The 20034-nt window shown below is 36.9% G+C and overlaps 2 protein-coding genes across 3 annotated transcripts in view; one reads left to right on the forward strand and one right to left on the reverse strand.

The window, feature by feature from the left end:
• Positions 1 to 11917, reverse strand: part of pald1a (phosphatase domain containing paladin 1a) — an 87038-nt gene extending 75121 nt beyond the window's left edge. The window contains exon 1 of the mRNA XM_056243873.1: positions 11740 to 11917. The gene's annotated coding sequence lies outside the window, so the exon portion shown is untranslated. The remainder of the gene's footprint in view (positions 1 to 11739) is intronic.
• A 1152-nt stretch (positions 11918 to 13069) lies between these two features.
• On the forward strand, positions 13070 to 18191 carry ndr2 (nodal-related 2). Of its 2 annotated transcripts, XM_056243876.1 has the most exons (4): positions 13070 to 13623; positions 16005 to 16747; positions 17706 to 17867; positions 18115 to 18191. In XM_056243876.1, exons 1-3 carry the CDS (start codon positions 13386 to 13388, stop codon positions 17856 to 17858), a joined length of 1134 nt encoding a protein of 377 aa, XP_056099851.1. In that variant the 5' UTR covers positions 13070 to 13385; the 3' UTR covers positions 17859 to 17867; positions 18115 to 18191. The 2 variants fall into 2 exon arrangements, with proteins under 2 accessions (XP_056099851.1, XP_056099850.1); XM_056243875.1 differs by lacking the exon at positions 18115 to 18191 and having other exon boundaries at positions 13072 to 13623; positions 17706 to 17944.
• The last annotated feature ends 1843 nt before the right edge of the window (positions 18192 to 20034 follow it).

Raw genomic sequence — 20034 nt, forward strand, 5'->3', positions numbered from 1 at the left:
TTTCATTTCAGTAGCCTAATTTCAGTATTGTGATTATGAATTATTTTAACTATACGTTTCACTTGTTGAATTCATCTGCTACCAGCTTTCAATCGCTCTGAATCAGTGCGGTGCGGCAGCAGATTACGCATTAGAGAGAATAAACAAACACTTTTCAGAGTCTATGATTGTAGCGCCTCTTGGCGGTAAAAGGCAGCAAATACACCACACATTTTACCGCCGCGGTGGAACGGCTGATGTGGGCATTGTCATGGCTTGCCTCAACATTTGCGTTTGAATAGCGCGCGTCCTCCGTGGGCGTGTCAGATTAACGCGTAATGAAGTGTAATGAGCTGGGGAAAAAAAATCTGACAGCACTCTCTTTTCGTACAGATTACATAAACTGAGAATATTTGTTTTTTATATAAATTACATCATTGAAAAGAAGAGAATTCAAGCTTCATAAAGAAAAATCTCTCGTGCCTGTATGACAAGTATTTGCAGAGTTAGAGTTAATTTTTCGGACGTGTTTCAGAATGGACTGCACTGACAGAGAGAAGGCAAAACTCGCATCATGTTTATTTTTCTTTATTTGACAAAAAGCACAAAACTTTGTTTTTATTGTGAGTATACAGAAAAATAATAGACAATTAACAAGATCGATTGATGTATAACACTTATATGTACGATCAAAATCAACAGAGTATTTTAAGTCTATTTTTCTGCTATGTGAAAAAAAAACGGCAAAACGCGCGGGCGCGTTTCTGGTCCCCAGAGGGTTAAAGGGATAGTTAGCTTTGAAATTAATTTTTGGTATGTTTTAGCTTACCTCAAGGGCATCCAAGACCACTTCCGGCGCTTGCACAGACCGAAGCGCCGGCGCCCTCAGATCACTTGGACGTGGCTGTGTTTACAAGAGGTAAAAACGATATAAATACTGTTCGTTTTCTCACACAAACCGCTCGTTTCGTGTCTTAGGCCATCAATGAGTACTTACATTTACGAGTCATTAAATCATGTTTAATTTGGACTTCTCTGGTCATGCTCTTTGAGGTGGTGACCATAGACCTGCATTATATGACTGACAGACAAGAACGGCTTGACCTAAAAATATCAACATTGAAACTTCTGCGGAAACAAAGACACCTACATCTTGGATGCCCTTGAGGTAAGATAAAACATACCAAAAATTAATTTCAAAGTGAACTATCCCTTTAACCACAAATATACATTCATATTTACAGTGACGCAGAATGCCTCTTGAAATAATACTAAAAAATAAAAGCATATCTACAGGAACCATAATAAAGTATAGTATATAAACACCATGGTGCTGTCGTAAATGAGAGTTCGAACTCAAAAACACACTTTACTGGAGTTGGTGTTTGTCTGAGACAAAACAGGCTGTATGGTTTTCCCAGAATGCTCCAGGAAAAATTATGCATCATCGCTCTCTCTCACACACACACACACACGGGCATTTACAGATCAGAAATAGCACATAATTACAGTTATTCTGAACAGAGCTCAGCCCAAAATGAAAACACAGCCTCGCCATACATATCAACACACAGGAGTTGTTTGTCGTCTTAATGTGCATGTTAAATCTGGAAACTCAAGGCGACAGGATATTATAGGATAACATTTTATCATATATATATGGATTTTGGCATTTTATATACTATTAGATATCATAAGACCTCATCTTAATGGCTATAATCCGCATTAACTGAATGGAAAAGAGCAATTTGGACATTCAGGATGGATTGTGGGATGGTAGTAAACACAGACAGACAGGCTTCATTCCTGCTTGAATCCCATGGAAAACCCATCATATGACCGACGGCACGCTCACGATCAGACCACAGCACTGAGAAAGCCATTACTGAAACTGCATTTAGCATTTAGCATTTAATTTCCCAATAATTACTCACTCTACACTCGTGCCAATGCCTTTCAGCCAAAACATCGAGCAGTGAGAGCGGGTCGGCCACATGATTTCATCTCGCCATCTATTCAATAAAAATACATTTTAAAAAAGACACAAACACACACACATGCATTTATCTCAATATCTGAGGACATCTCATAGACCACTACTCTACTAATGTACATACACTCATATATGAAAAGCTTAAAACGTATTCCTAAAGAAATATTTGCTTTTTAAGTGGTGTTTTGAGTCTAAAAAATTAATAGTGAATTATTATGAATATTATATAAAAATAAATAAAATTGTACAGACCCTAAAACACCATTAACAAAGCAATTACTCATTTTAGGAATAATTTTTAGCTTTGAAGACGGCAACACTGAACAAAATATTTGCATCACTAAAATAAAAGATTGAGTAGCAGTGAAGCTTAAATATTACTTAAAAACATAATCTGGCAAATCAGTGTGGTGTAACCGACAGGAACTCATTTTTGTTGTCATTGTCAAGAAAACCATAAACCAGGAAATGACATCACAGAGAAGACCCCTGTACACCCTCATGAGCGGGTCAAGGCCAACTAAAAATGTTATAATGGCAACTTGAAAACTGCTTGAAAATAGTTCAAGATTAAGATGTACATGTGTATTTTTTCCACTTGACACTTTTGGGGTCATTAAATCACCATGTTATATTACATGTATATAACGTAAGAACACATTTTAAACCATCTTGTTCTTATTTGCACTTCACCCAAGTACAAAAGCCATCACTTACAGAGTCTGTACACAAAATGAACATGAAACGAAAACTCATGTTCAAACGAGATCATGAGACATTTGAGCCGAAGAATATATAAACAACAAACTCAACCAACATGTTCATGATGATGCCTAGTGTGTGCAACAGGATTCATCACTAAAATGACAAATAAAGCCAGCAGAGAACACAAAACAAAGACTCGACTAACATAAAACACATTCAAACCGAGACACACACACACACGGTCCAGCCGTACCTGAGAACACACACGTCGCAGCACCATCAAATCCAGAGACGTCTAGAGATCCCACGGACAGGTATCTGACTAACTGAGGCGTGCCATGAGTTTCTCTACAGCGGTGCGCATACATGCATGTGTGTGTGTGTGTGTGTGTGTGTGTGTGTGTGTTTAGGGCAGTCAGCCTCCGATTAGTAGTCTAAAGTAAGACAGCGAGACTTCAGTCTGAGCGACAGCGAGCGTCAGACAAACACAATCTCAGGAAGAGCGGCGTGGTAAATCTGCGTGTGTGAAGGATATGTGGGTGGGTCTTACCCATCACACACACACACACTCACATTACCACATGAATTAAAAGCTCTCCACAGTGTGACCGTGTGACTGCCGCCCCTACAAACACACACACAGTCAGCACAAACCAAACAACACGACGAGCTAACAGCATGTGTGTTTACATCGTGTAATTCACCGCAGCTCTTGTAAGTTAGCACACCGCACTAATTACTTCATTCGTAAGCAATTAAGACGCCCTGTCTCTGAATGTCAACACACACACACACACACAGCTGAGTAAACATGGTAAATTTCAGCGCAGGTCTGAGGTAAGATACTGTAGGACACACACACCACACACCACACACACACACACACGAGGACTGAGACTTCTACTGTATAAGCTAATGTACTTCAATATTAAAATAAAATAAATTAAATTACTTTTAAAGTAATATAAATTCTATTAAAAAATATATATTTATATAATAATAATAAATATATTTGAATATATATCATTTAAATTTATATAAAATGAATAAATTAAATTTTTATTTAAATAGAAAAATAAATGATATATTAAAATATATAAATATTTAATATAAATATATACATTTTATAAATATATATAAATGTATAAAAATATATAAATATATATATAAATAAAACAAAACGTATATAAAATATATATATAAAAATAAATTATCTTTGTGGGATAAATTAGTCTTTAACAATAACCAAGTAAACTCAACTTGTTCCATACAGAACTGGTGCTTGCAAAATTTCAGAATATTTTGGCTCATTTATTAATACTTTCAATTCAGATATATTAATAGTGGTACCGAGTACTCTCAGCAACATTTATCTATTCTTAAATTCAAAATTATATACATGTTACCGCACATTCACCTCAGAAAGAATGTGTGTCTGGACCTCTAACATAACTAAAGTGATCTGACTGTCCAGTTCCTCAGAGGCACAGGGTTACACATGGGGTTACACATGGGGTTATTTAGAAAAAACGTCTGATGGAGTCCAAGACATTTGTGTCTGATACAGCAAAGGGCAAATCTGACACACACACACACACACACACACAAAGAGAGAGAGAAACAAAATGGGGCAACAGGGTGAGGCAGGAAATTGCAGTACTATCTCAATCTTAGCTAAATTTACACTGTTCGCAAACCACATGTACACACTCTCACTGGAGGACTTCTGCTCATCCGAGTCCAACACTCATGGGTTGCGTCACGACAAAAAAAAAACATTATGCCTCCATAATCAGAGAAAACGACATTCTCCATTCAATCCCTGAAAAGTTACCCTTAAAGAAACCTCAAAAATCACGTCGTTTCAAACACACATGACTTTTGTTCTTCTAAATCTAAAAAACCAAGTCATACATTAGTGACCAGAAGCTTGTCAAGCTCCAAATAAGACAAAAAGCTGTCAGTTATAATGTTTTCTAAGACGAGTATAGCATCATTTCTGCAGGATTTGTGCGACCACACCTGTTTCTTCCTCTAACGGCTTTGATGAACCTGCCAACGCAATAAATGACGAGATGCACGCGAGAGCAAAGCCTCAGCGAACAGCGGAAATCATGCATCTCTCTCTCTCATGAGGCTCTGTGACATTCTGCCCTTGTGCTGCTAATCGTGTTAAACAATCGTGCATGAAGGAATATTAGTTCTGTTACTTCAGCTACGCTTGTGGATTTAATTAGAGAAATGAGGCAAAGCAGACGAAGACCTCGATCAAGTGACAAGTGATGTTCTCAAGCGGTGAACAACATTTCAGCTTCCTGTGAAACTTCCTCACCGGCTGTGAAAAGAGAAACGTTAATCTGCCCTTTTCCTGCTCTCTGCCTCTCTGATCAATGCTTTTTGTGTTTTAAACATCCTTTTCCAACTGGACTCGCTCCGCTCTGAGGGCTTGACACCTGTGCTAGCGTGTGTTTCCGTTAGGAAGAACATTTTCCTGTCTGGATTCGCCCTCAATGATCAATGAAACAGAAAACACACATGAGAGACCCTGATGGTCCTAAAAACAAAGCAATTTGTCCTTCTGCACAGTCAGTTAGTGAATAAAACAGGATTATTGTACTTAACTATACAGTACAAAGTTAAGTTAAGTACAAAGTTCTGTCATGAAACTCTAGATGACGCTGGAGTCCTTAACTCTGCTTGCAATCGCATCATTCTCAATAGGGCACAGCTGATTGGTTCCTGCTGTATCAGTAGCCAATGACCTCGCTGCTCAACATTTAAATACTCGGTCAGCATTTGCTGTATTGCAGCAGTTGCAGCGCGTTTTCAGAAACCCTCCTCCTTCCCCAGCTCCACCTGTATAGATCTGCTACTGGTTAGCAGATCTATTTATTATTCATGTATGCTATATTATACAGCAGCAGCATGTCTTACTTGCTCACAGCAACATGTGTGTGTATTGCCAGTAGCAAGTCCAGTACTTGCTCTGCAGCAGCAGCAACAACAACAGCAGGAGCAATAACCAAACATTGCAATAACAGCAGCAGCAATAGCAGCAGCAATAACTAAAAGTAGCAAAAATAGGAGCAGCAATAACTAAAAGTAACAATAACAGCAGCAGCAATAACTAAAAGTAGCAATAACAGCAGCAACAATAACTAAAAGTAGCAATAATAGGAGCAACAATAACTAAAAGTAGCAATAATAGGAGCAGCAATAACTAAAAGTTACAATAAAAGCAGCAGCAATAACTAAAAGTAGCAATAACAGGAGCAACAATAACTAAAAGTAGCAATAATAGGAGCAACAATAACTAAAAGTAGCAATAATAGGAGCAGCAATAACTAAAAGTTACAATAAAAGCAGCAGCAATAACTAAAAGTAGCAATAACAGGAGCAACAATAACTAAAAGTAGCAATAATAGGAGCAACAATAACTAAAAGTAACAATAACAGGAGCAACAATAACTAAAAGTAGCAATAATAGGAGCAACAATAACTAAAAGTAGCAATAACAGGAGCAACAATAACTAAAAGTAGCAATAACAGCAGCAGCAATAACTAAAAGTAGCAATAATAGGAGCAGCAATAACTAAAAGTAGCAATAATAGGAGCAGCAATAACAGCAGCAGCAATAACTAAAAGTAGCAATAATAGGAGCAACAATAACTAAAAGTAGCAATAACAGCAGTAGCAATAACTAAAAGTAGCAATAACAGCAGCAGCAATAACTAAAAGTAGCAATAACAGCAGCAGCAATAACTAAAAGTAGCAATAACAGCAGCAGCAATAACTAAAAGTAGCAATAACAGCAGCAGCAATAACTAAAAGTAGCAATAACAGCAGCAGCAATAACTAAAAGTAGCAATAACAGCAGTAGCAATAACTAAAAGTAGCAATAACAGCAGCAGCAATAACTAAAAGTAGCAATAACAGCAGCAGCAATAACTAAAAGTAGCAATAACAGCAGCAGCAATAACTAAAAGTAGCAATAATAGGAGCAACAATAACTAAAAGTAGCAATAACAGCAGCAGCAATAACTAAAAGTAGCAATAACAGCAGCAGCAATAACTAAAAGTAGCAATAATAGGAGCAACAATAACTAAAAGTAACAATAACAGCAGCAGCAATAACTAAAAGTAGCAATAATAGGAGCAACAATAACTAAAAGTAGCAATAACAGCAGCAGCAATAACTAAAAGTAGCAATAACAGCAGCAGCAATAACTAAAAGTAGCAATAATAGGAGCAGCAATAACTAAAAGTAGCAATAATAGGAGCAACAATAACTAAAAGTAGCAATAACAGCAGCAGCAATAACTAAAAGTAACAATAACAGCAGCAGCAATAACTAAAAGTAGCAATAATAGGAGCAACAATAACTAAAGTAGCAATAATAGGAGCAACAATAACTAAAAGTAGCAATAACAGCAGCAGCAATAACTAAAAGTAGCAATAACAGCAGCAGCAATAACTAAAAGTAGCAATAATAGGAGCAACAATAACTAAAAGTAGCAATAACAGCAGCAGCAATAACTAAAAGTAGCAATAATAGGAGCAACAATAACTAAAAGTAGCAATAATAGGAGCAACAATAACTAAAAGTAACAATAACAGCAGCAGCAATAACTAAAAGTAGCAATAATAGGAGCAGCAATAACTAAAAGTAGCAATAATAGGAGCAACAATAACTAAAAGTAGCAATAACAGCAGCAGCAATAACTAAAAGTAGCAATAATAGGAGCAGCAATAACTAAACATAGCAATAATAGGAGCAACAATAACTAAAAGTAGCAATAATAGGAGCAGCAATAACTAAACGTAGCAATAACAGCAGCAGCAATAACTAAACGTAGCAATAATAACAGCAGCAATAACTAAAGTAGCAATAATAGGAGCAACAATAACTAAAAGTAGCAATAATAGCAGCAGCAATAACTAAACGTAGCAATAATAGGAGCAACAATAACTAAAAGTAGCAATAACAGCAGCAGCAATAACTAAAAGTAGCAATAACAGCAGCAGCAACAACTAAAAGTAGCAATAACAGCAGCAGCAATAACTAAAAGTAGCAATAACAGCAGCAGCAATAACTAAAAGTAGCAATAACAGCAGCAGCAATAACTAAAAGTAGCAATAATAGGAGCAACAATAACTAAAAGTAGCAATAACAGCAGCAGCAATAACTAAAAGTAACAATAACAGCAGCAGCAATAACTAAAAGTAGCAATAACAGCAGCAGCAATAACTAAAAGTAGCAATAACAGCAGCAGCAATAACTAAAAGTAGCAATAACAGCAGCAGCAATAACTAAAAGTAGCAATAACAGCAGCAGCAATAACTAAAAGTAGCAATAATAGGAGCAACAATAACTAAAAGTAGCAATAACAGCAGCAGCAATAACTAAAAGTAGCAATAACAGCAGCAGCAATAACTAAAAGTAGCAATAACAGCAGCAGCAATAACTAAAAGTAGCAATAACAGCAGCAGCAATAACTAAAAGTAGCAATAATAGGAGCAACAATAACTAAAAGTAACAATAACAGCAGCAGCAATAACTAAAAGTAGCAATAATAGGAGCAACAATAACTAAAAGTAGCAATAACAGCAGCAGCAATAACTAAAAGTAGCAATAACAGCAGCAGCAATAACTAAAAGTAGCAATAACAGCAGCAGCAATAACTAAAAGTAGCAATAACAGCAGCAGCAATAACTAAAAGTAGCAATAATAGGAGCAACAATAACTAAAAGTAACAATAACAGCAGCAGCAATAACTAAAAGTAGCAATAATAGGAGCAACAATAACTAAAAGTAGCAATAACAGCAGCAGCAATAACTAAAAGTACCAATAATAGCAGCAGCAATAACTAAACGTAGCAATATTGGAGCAATAATAACAGCAGCAGCAATAACAGCAGCAGTAATAACTAAACATAGCAATAATAGTAGCAATAGCAGCAGAAGCGTAGCAGATCTATTCCGCTAAGACTAATCATACCAACATTGTCAAATCCATTGTCGTGCCAAACACTCAGAGTTGTCATGACACTGATGACAGAACTGACATTTTGGCTTTATTCCGAATGACTTTCTCCAATCAGATCTCTTCAGGCAGACTGTCCGCACTATTAATTGCAAGTGATCAAATAAGATGTGTGTGTCCAGACAACCAATCTATCTGCGTGTGCTGCTTTGGTAACGACATGTGACAAGGCTTTCAAAACAGGTGCAAATAAAGTAATAAATCCAAATATGCGCCATGTTGAGTCGCGGTGTAGAACTACTCCATCACACAAGAACAACTCAGCAACGGGTGTGTGTGTGTGTGTGTGTGTGTGTGTGTGTGTGTGTGTGTGTGTGTGTGTGTGTGTGTGTGTGTGTGTGTGTGTGTGTGTGTGTGTGTGTGTGTGTGTGTGTGTGTGTGTGTGTATAAGGTGTTAGGGGTTAGGTTGTAACGTTTCATTGTTGTTACAACTAACCCCAAGTCATGTAGCCATGAACTAGCTCACCTTACAGCTAACAGGCAAAACATTAGCACTAACAACTTGCATGAAAAATATCTACACAGACAAACAATAAACAATTTAAATTTGATGAGTTTAACTACAAAGCAGAAATTCTCATAACAAAAATAATAACTTTATCTTTAGCTCTACTTTATCACATGTGGAATAAGGACTAAACTGAGCATGTGCGAAGTAAATCAGGTGATTTGTAACTAGTTCCTGATTGGACGGATTGAATTGTTACAACTGACCCGTGTTACAACCATCCCCGGTCTCCTACTCGCACTTCTTTCCATTTTGGTAGAAATTAAATCGAGGGTTTAACAATAAAAAGGACATTCAGTCGCTCCGCCAGACACACAGCTTCAGCTTCTGAATGGTGCCTTCAAAAACTGACCGTCTGAGTGTTTAACCATTACTGGACTGACATCAGACAGACTAAAGCTGGACGTGACATCTAGTGGCTGATATCCTCTTTACACATGACAGATGAAGACAAAACACAGAAATAGAAACTCTTCAGTTACGTTGCATATCAGTGCATTAGATGTTAGAAGAAGTTCTAGAATCTGAAGTTAGACGTTTCTGTATCTGTGCTCAAATGCTGCAGGATCCTTGTGCTTTTAAAGATGCATCACAAAAATGACTTTGTGCTAATGACAATGCATGCAAAATCCAAAAATAATCCCTCCACTGATTTATTCATGATGTGACTTTTGCAAAAGTTTCTAAGAGTGGTTTTACACGACACGGCTGTGTCTTACAATCCATGTTCACACTGCCAAGATCAGATGCCGTTTCTAGGATGAAATTATTCCAATGAATTCTATTTCCAATTAATATTTCTCAGGGTGGGTTAAAAAAAAAAGTAGGTTCTTTGAAAGTCAATTTCTGTACAGACACCAAAAAGTCTTGATTACAAAAATATTTTGAACATAGCACATGTTGAATCCAGTAGCGGGGCATGTTGTCACAGTGGGAACCTGCTGTTTATTCACACTGATTTAAGAAGAATTTGTAGACGAAACAGCATATATAAAATCTAATAAATTTTTAAATGATTTGGCTTTTCATCATAATTTGAAAGTAAGAGGATAAAGACACTACAAGGTAGCTGAAATAGAAAGGGTAGCCTATCCCAATGTGGATTTTGGATTTAGGATTTAGACAGAATTTAAGACTTCTATTCAACAACGGATGTTTGCATGTTTTGTTTGTGTTTTGTTTGCAAAAACACAAAATCGCTGCTAGAGAAAACAAGTATTTGTGCAATAGATTTCTGGCTTACAACCAACTTGACTCAATATCAGGCTAATAACAAAGTTTTATGAAATACCTAAAGAAGCATCTTTCCACTTTAAATGCATCTACACTGATATTAAATAAATTCCATGTTTCCAACAAGGTGGCAGTGTGCTTAATTTCAATTGGCCTCATTTCTATAATGACCCGTACCTATTCTTTAAGCACTTTACCTGACTTTATCTCAATCCCTAACGCAAACTCCTCTAATCTAGTATTGCAGGTTCAAACAAATGGATTATTCATTGAGTTGTGATGACTATCAGCTCAAGTAACCCAACAGCATCGAAACGAACTTCATCACCATTAATCTTCATAAGCTTGACTCTCGATCCACACATTAGCATTTCAATCCGCTAATATCAAATAGCTTTTATGTGGATTGATAAGATTTAAACAGGTTTCATCCATTTTCAATAATGAGAAAAAGATTATGTCTTATTTATTTAATGAGTTTCTAATTTGAGCTGAAGCCTGTCAAGAAAAAGGAGAAACGTAAAGGCAATGAAGACTGTTTAAGGCACACTTTTTTCCTAACAATTAATGAAATGCTTCATTTTTATGTTCGGTCTGAAATTTGTTCTCCACAAATTGTTCCCTCAGTTATGAATGTATCTACTTTCCTCAAGCTGCCGCTTCAAAAGCTTTATAAACTTACCTCAGGGTGTGAAAGACTTCATAAGTTATTTAAATATCAAGATAATGGCCGTGAATGAGAGTTTAATCGTTAGTTTAATCGAGGTCTGTTCTTTGCTACTACAAAGTAACTCAATGCGACACATACACAAACGATTCTCTTTTGATAATAGAAGAGCGGTCTAATTTTAACGAATCGTTCTTTTGAGTCGGTTCATTTAAATGATTCGGTCGAGTCTAAACTGTGTATTGTGTTGGGGTCAATCATTTGACTATTCACAGAGCACGTAAAATAGCGAAAGATTCGTTGGAATGAATCGACTCACTGAATCAAACGCCAAGGTAAATCATTTTCATCTATCTTCTCTGCGCCCTCTAAACTCATTTACAAATCACAAAACACTCGTTCGAGTGTGTTATAATCTAGAGGGAATAATTCGTGCAGTCTAACGCAGAAATGCCACTACATTTACGCTCTGAACAGATCCGGGCTGTTACACACTGGTTTTAATAACTCGAGCTTTTCACAACTACAACAATGTAGCTTCATGAAGCATGCAGGACATCCATGCATGGCTCGATCAGATATAAAGCACTGCAGAAAGTTGAACACTCACCATCGCCGTGAAACAGCCTCCACCTCGCAAACAGAACCGCTGGTCTGAGCAAACACACACTTCAGCGAATCTCTCTGTGCGCGGCTGGAGTCAAACACTCGCTCGGGAAGGAAGGGAAGAAAGAAAAAAGAAAGAAAGAAAGAAGGCTCTCGCGGGGTGTAAGACCGGCTATTTGAGCATGCGTGTGTCCACGTGTGTGTGTGTGTCTGTGTTTGGTGCCAGGCGCTGCAGGATCCTAAAATCCAGTGCAACCAGAAACAGAAAACGTGTATTGTGTATATTAGTCTGTCTAGCCATTCATTTCATCTATGAAAATTATATATATATAGATAGATAGATAGATAGATAGATAGATAGATAGATAGATAGATAGATAGATAGATAGATAGATAGATAGATAGATAGATAGATAGATGGATAGATAGATAGATAGATAGATAGATAGATAGATAGATATATGATTGATAGATAGATAGATAGATAGATAGATAGATAGATAGATAGATAGATAGATAGATAGATAGATAGATAGATAGATAGATAGATAGATAGATATGCCTATATATAATATATGTGTATATATATATGTATAATAATCGATTAATCGTGATTAATCGCATCTGACATAAGTTTGAATATATACATGTATGTATATAGGCCTATATAATCGATTAATCGTGATTAATTGCATCTAACATAAAAGTGTGTGTGTGTGCATGTATATATTCAAATCACGATTAATCGATTTTATACATACATATATATATATATATACTATATATACTAGTATATATAGTATATATATATATACTAGTCCTATCAAATCAATTAATCACATACATAACATAAAAGTTTGTAAATATAGGCTAGGCTATGTGTGTGATATACGCAGACATAGGCCTATATACTCACCAAATGACATGTATATTCTCAAACTTTTATGTTAGCAATTATATTATTATATATATTGAAACTGCCTTACATTTTTTATTTTTTGCCAAAGTCTAAGTCTGCTGTAAAAGATTAACTTTTATACTAGTTAGTAGCCTAATAAATACCAATACTGATCAAATAAGGCATATGCAAAATTGCAAAAAAGTTATGTATATATATATATATATATATATATATATATATATATATATATATATATATATATATATATATATAACTCATAACTTGAAATTCACTTTAAAAAAAATTATTCCAAATTTAAGCAAGTTAAGCCTGTAAGGTCAGTGGCGATGACAATGATCTGAACCAAGAGAGCCTCACATCAAAATAAGACATGCAAATGACATTTATTTTGAGTCTATCAGTATATAAATGTTATGTTTTATGCATTTGATAAGAGTAGAGAGAGACACACATGTATCTGACGCCTTGGCTTGAGTTCGTGCAGTGAAAGTGCCATTACAGTCTTCAAAGGGCAAAACAACTTTGGTGACGTCACCGGGCGCAAGGTGTTTTAATTGTTCATTGTAAAATATGCGCCGCATTACCACATGAATAGATGATGAGCTGTCATGGCATGTCAATTTCCTTTAATGTCCTCTGCTACTTGTTAAATATGCAGAGGGCCAGAGGGAGGGGGGTATATAAGCTCTCCTGGACCCCTCGACCTGTCATTCTGACTTCAGTCCATCATGATTGCGCACGGAGCTTTGCGCCTGGCCTGCTACCAACTTCTGCTTATTGGAGTATTTGGAAAACATGGCGCAAGGAATATGTCACTTCACTCATCCAGAGCGGACCGAAGCCATCGGTATCATTTACCCACATATATGATGCACCTCTACAGGCATTTCAGACTCAACCAGACGCGGCCCGTGGAGAGCATGGAGCACGAGCACGCGGACACCATCAAGAGCATCCTATCAAAGAGTAAGATTTGATTCACTTAATGCTTAGATTATGCTATGAATTTATTTTTTGCATTAAAAAACGGGAGATTGCGCGCCGAGGTGCAAACTCAGGCTCTTTTGTTGGGGGTCTCGGTGGCTCCTGGCTGTCAAATCTCAGTGCCAGACACCTTCAATCCACATCTCACTTGCTGGTGAATAAGTCCAGGACTAATGCTCTGCGCAAAGCTGATGTGGATTAGACCCTCGCCAGACATCCTTACACAAATCAGTTGTTAAACCCAAATCAACATCACCCTCCTCGGCTCTTTTTCACACGTCGTCTGATTAGATTAGGAGCTCCGGGTTCCGAGCACGAGTTCTGGAGGTGTTAAACGATGGGTTTCGGTGTTTGTTCTGAAGGGATTACAGTCGCACTGCCTGGCCTCTCCATTACGATCAACTTAATATCAGATCGGTACTGTGCGCTTTTTAATCAGATTGCTGATGCGGAATAATAATTCAAGAAATGAGACTGATGCGGTGCACACCTTTGACTAATTGATTGTGGTTTCTAATATTTAGCTATTGCTAATCTTATTTAAGCCTATATAAAGATTTAATGTGCTATAGGAGGGAGAAAATAAAAGGCTTATAAAAATCAAAAGCTTGTCGATATTCAAACTTCATCCTCATTCATGCTCGTTTAATAACAAATTTAACAACATTTCTGGAAGCATTGCACTTTAATATACTTGTCTTGGTTTGTCAACAACAACAGTAATAAGTTATGTGTAACATTTTAATCGATTTAAATAAATGTATGATATTATTATTGTTTAAAATATGTATTATATGGTCATTGTAGCATTATTATTTCAATTGAATTAGAAATAATTGTCTAGAATAAACAGAATGCAACAAGAAAAATATAATACATATTTTAAATTATTATTATCTCAAATGTTATATTTTATTGTTACAATATAATGAGTATTTAAAATAAATGATTTAGAATAAACAGATTAATCATTAGACTGCAACAAGAAAAATATTAAAAAAACATTTTCATTTCTTGTTGCAGTCTAATGATTGCTTAAAATAAATTATTTAGAATAAACTGAATAAACATTAGACTGCAACAAGAAAAATATAACAAAGATTCTAAATAATAATGATAATAATTGATATTATTATTGACAAACCAAGCCAAATATATTAAAGTTCAATGCTTCCAGAAATGTGTGCAAATTCGAAGATGACCCCAATATTAAAGAAGTCCTCTAATGATTATTTGAACTAGACTGATGTTGAACGGCAGAGCTATTAAACAGCCAGGAACACTTATTAGATAAACCAAAGCAATTAGCAATTTTAATGTAAATGTACAGCAGGCCTAATACACTCGACTGGACAAGAGCCTCACACACACGAGGATCAAAGTGTGTGTGTTCAGCTGGCACAAATCACCTCATTACCTTTAGGTTTGTGTGCACTACAGAGAGCCATTCATCCCTGGAGAAAAATCAACATCAAAAGAGCCTGTGATTAAACTGTGTGAATCTCACCAACAGTTGATCACAATGACCCCGGACCACAAAACCAGTCGTAAGGGTACATGTTTGGAAATTGAGATCAATGCATCATCTGAAAGCTGAATAAATAAGCTTTCCGTTGATGTGTGGTTGTTAGGATACGGATACGGATGGGACAATATTTGGCCGATTTGAAAATCTGGAATCTTAGGATGCAAAAAAAAATCTAAATATTGAGAAAATCGCCTTTAAAGTTGTACATTTTTGTTCGCGATTTTAGTGCATCCACTCACAAAAATACATTTTTGATATATTTACGGTAGGAAATTTACAAAATAACTTCACGGAACATGATCTTTACTTAATATCCTAATGATTTTTGGCATAAAAACTCACTCTTAATTGTAATGTGGACTTTTCTGTAAAGCGGCTTTGAAAGGATGTGTATTGTGAAAAGCGCTATACAAATAAATGTGAATTAAATAAATGTCAATAATATTGACCCATACAATGTATTGTTGGCTATTGCCACAAATTAACCCATGCGACTGGTTTTGTGGTCACACATAAGCAAAGGGATAAAAGTTGAACTTTATCACTCTAAAAAATGCTGGGTTGTTTCAACCCAAATTTGGGTCAAATATGGACAAACCCAAATGTTGGGTTAAAAATGTAATAAGAAAAATTACAGTTGAAAGTGAAAGTTGAAGTTGGGTTAAAAATTTTAATTACATTTTTAATGCAATATTTGGGTTTGTCCATATTTGACCCAAATTTGGGTAAAAACAACCCAGCGTTTTTGAGAGTGTATAAATGGAAATGAATGAAATGGAAATAATGTATTTTGTCATTTGCATGTGATTCACATTTTCTCATCGTCTTTTTCCAGGTGTGATCAATCAAGACAGGCACTACATCACACACTTCGACCTTTCCTCTGTGCTTTCCGAACGCCAGATCCAGTCCGCGGAGCTGCGGATCCGAATTCCCAGAGAAACGCTTCAAACGAACATCACAGTGGAGATCAGACACCAGCATGACGTCCCGTGCAACCAGCACCAATTCTGTCTGGAAGACCAGTCCCTGGGCCAGCTGTCAGGATCCTCTCTGATGGGCGTCTCCCATAACTGGAGGGTCTATAACGTCACACACCTGCTTCTAGACTGGATCGGTCCGAAGCTCTCCGAGAAACGGCGCGTGAAGGCGAAAAGAGCCGTGAGGATTCTTCAAAACGGGCCTAAGCATCTCGACGGCATCCGTCACAGAGCAATGCTGCTAATATTCTCACAGACCAGCTCTGAACTGGGAGAACCGGATAAAGCCAGTCTCCTCCACACGGCTGAGAAGTCCAAGTTCTTATTCAACACCGAAGGAAAGGAGATACGGAGAGAGAAGATGCACAAGAGCAGGAGGGGTCGCCGAGGTCAACCCATGAGGAACCCGGAGCTGGTCAAGAGTTCGGCGGACAGGAGCTCGATGTGCAGGAGAGTCGACATGCATGTGGACTTCAATCAGATCGGATGGGGATCGTGGATCGTTTTCCCTAAGAAGTACAACGCGTTCCGGTGCGAGGGAAGCTGCCCGAATCCTCTGGGAGAAGAGTTTCATCCCACCAACCACGCGTACATGCAGGTGAGGGCGTTACACTGCTCGCGCTGAAGCTTTCGAACTGAAACCAGCATTAAGAGTACAGTAAACTCTGCAAAACAGGGTGTTATCCTTAGCTGAAACCATAACATATCTTCATTACTTGAAATATAATGAAATAAAATTAAATGTTGAAAAGTGTTTGTTGCCAATGCCAAGGCAAATTTTCTCATTTTTCATTTAGCTTTTTTAAGTAAATAATAAACTTTAAATATTAAAAAAACATCTTATTTCTCATTTTTATTTCAGTGTTAAAAACCTGAAATAAAAATGACATCAAAAATGTCAATTGAATAAACTTTCAATGCTTGAGATAAATTAAAATATTTATAAAAAAAACATCTTACTTCTCAATTTCATTTCAGTACTAAAATAACTACGCTAAAACTGAAATAAAAAAGTACATAAAAAAGTGTCACTTAAAATAATAAAATGTTAACCAAAAAATATTTTATTTCAGCAACATTTCTAAATAAAACTAAAACTGAAATAAGTTACATACATTTTTTTCATTACTTGAAATAAAACAAATGTTCACTAAAGTAAAAAAATAAATAAAAAAAATAACAAACTAAAACTAAATAAAATTGCAAAAAATGTGTTACTTGAAATAAAAGCAAATATAAAAAACCTTAAAATTATTTCTAATTTTCATATTAGTAGCTGAAAATGAAATAAAATGACATTAAAAAACATTTTCGTAAATTGAAATAAATGTTAACTGAATATAAAAATATAAAAAACTTAAACTTATTTTATTTCTCTAGATGCCAAGGCAACATTTCTCATTGTCATTTAGTTGAACTTGAAATATTCAAATTAAAATTGAAATTAAAATTAATAAAATGACAGCAAAATTACTAAAACTTTAAGTGAATTTAAAATAAGAATGTATCCTTGAATGATGGTGCAGTAACGCTGGTGTCCATGTGCTTCTCCTCAGAGTTTGCTGAAGTATTATCATCCCAGCAGAGCTCCGGCTGCGTGCTGCGCGCCCACCAAGATGAGTCCGCTCAGCATGCTCTACTACGAGAACGGGGAACTCCTCCTGAGACACCACGAGGACATGCTGGTGGAGGAGTGTGGATGCCTGTGACCCACCCACGTCTTCATCAGATCTTCATCAGAGAGACGATCTTCATCAGAGAGACGATCCTCATCAGATCTTCATCAGATCTTCATCAGATCGACGATCTTCTTCAGGAGAGACGATCTTCATCAGATCCTCATCAGATCCTCATCAGATCCTCATCAGATCCTCATCAGATCCTCATCAGATCTTCATCAGATCCTCATCAGATCCATCAGATCCTCATCAGATGCTCATCAGATCTTCATCAGATCTTCATCAGATCCTCATCAGATCTTCATCAGATCGACGATCTTCTTCAGGAGAGACGATCCTCATCAGATCCTCATCAGATCCTCATCAGATCCTCATCAGATCTTCATCAGATCCTCATCAGATCCATCAGATCCTCATCAGATGCTCATCAGATCTTCATCAGATCTTCATCAGATCCTCATCAGATCTTCATCAGATCGACGATCTTCTTCAGGAGAGACGATCTTCATCAGATCCTCATCAGATCCTCATCAGATCCTCATCAGATCCTCATCAGATCCTCATCAGATCTTCATCAGATCCTCATCAGATCCATCAGATCCTCATCAGATGCTCATCAGATCTTCATCAGATCTTCATCAGATCCTCATCAGATCTTCATCAGATCGACGATCTTCTTCAGGAGAGACGATCCTCATCAGATCCTCATCAGATCCTCATCAGATCCTCATCAGATCTTCATCAGATCCTCATCAGATCCATCAGATCCTCATCAGATGCTCATCAGATCTTCATCAGATCTTCATCAGATCCTCATCAGATCTTCATCAGATCGACGATCTTCTTCAGGAGAGACGATCTTCATCAGATCTTCATCAGATCCTCATCAGATCTTCATCAGATTGACGATCTTCTTCAGGAGAGACGATCTTCATCAGATCTTCATCAGATCCTCATCAGATCCTCATCAGATCCTCATCAGAGAGACGATCTTCATCAGATCTTCATCAGATCCTCATCAGAGAGACGATCTTCATCAGATCTTCATCAGATCCTCATCAGATCCATCAGATCCTCATCAGATCCTCATCAGATCTTCATCAGATCCTCATCAGATCCTCATCAGATCTTCATCAGATCCTCATCAGATCCATCAGATCCTCATCAGATGCTCATCAGATCTTCATCAGATCTTCATCAGATCCTCATCAGATCTTCATCAGATCGACGATCTTCTTCAGGAGAGACGATCCTCATCAGATCTTCATCAGATCCTCATCAGATCTTCATCAGATCGACGATCTTCTTCAGGAGAGACGATCTTCATCAGATCTTCATCAGATCCTCATCAGATCCTCATCAGATCTTCTTCAGGAGAGACGACCTTCATCAGATCTTCATCAGATCCTCATCAGATCTTCATCAGATCTTCATCAGATCCTCATCAGATCGACGATCTTCTTCAGGAGAGACGACCTTCATCAGATCTTCATCAGATCCTCATCAGATCTTCATCAGATCTTCATCAGATCCTCATCAGATCGACGATATTCTTAAGGGGAGACGATCCTCATCAGATCTTCATCAGATCTTCATAAGAGAGACGATCTTCATCAGATCTTCATCAGATCGACGATATTCTTCAGGAGAGACGATCTTTATTCATCAGATCTTCATCAGATCTTCATAAGAGAGACGATCTTCATCAGATCTTCATCAGATCTTCATCAGATCTTCATCAGATCTTCATAAGAGAGACGATCTTCATCAGATCTTCATCAGATCTTCATCAGATCTTCATCAGATCTTCATCAGAGAGACGATCTTTATCAGATCTTTATCAGATCTTCATCAGATCTTCATAAGAGAGACGATCTTTATCAGATCTTCATCAGATCTTCAGGCTGGAGTCGAGCTGAAGATCCAGAGCAACGTTATCCACAACATGTTAGGACTTCAAAAAGAGAGACGATCCTGTATAGGAAGAGCTTCATCAGCAGGAGTTCCAGTGGAGATCCAGAGCCGAGCAACATTATCCACAACATGTTAGGACGTGAAGTAGAGCCTGTGAGAGCCGAGCAACATTGTCCATTAACATTAACAATATTATATATAACATGTTAGGACATTAAAAAGAGAAGGAAACGCAACACTTACCTGTTGAGGTATATTAGGGTTCCCAATTCCCCTCAAAAAAACTAAAAAA

This window comes from Rhinichthys klamathensis, unplaced genomic scaffold (genome assembly GCF_029890125.1).
Source record: "Rhinichthys klamathensis goyatoka isolate OS25496 unplaced genomic scaffold, OSU_Roscu_1.1 h1tg000859l_1, whole genome shotgun sequence".
Lineage (NCBI taxonomy): Eukaryota > Metazoa > Chordata > Actinopteri > Cypriniformes > Leuciscidae > Rhinichthys > Rhinichthys klamathensis.

Bases quoted from the DNA above. Each gene is read 5' to 3' on its own strand.
- ndr2 (XM_056243876.1), top strand. From the start codon at position 13,386: ATGATTGCGCACGGAGCTTTGCGCCTGGCCTGCTACCAACTTCTGCTT. The intron at 13,624-16,004 runs GTAAGATTTGAT...GTCTTTTTCCAG, and splicing joins CAAGAGCATCCTATCAAAGA to GTGTGATCAATCAAGACAGG. The intron at 16,748-17,705 runs GTGAGGGCGTTA...GCTTCTCCTCAG, and splicing joins CCAACCACGCGTACATGCAG to AGTTTGCTGAAGTATTATCA.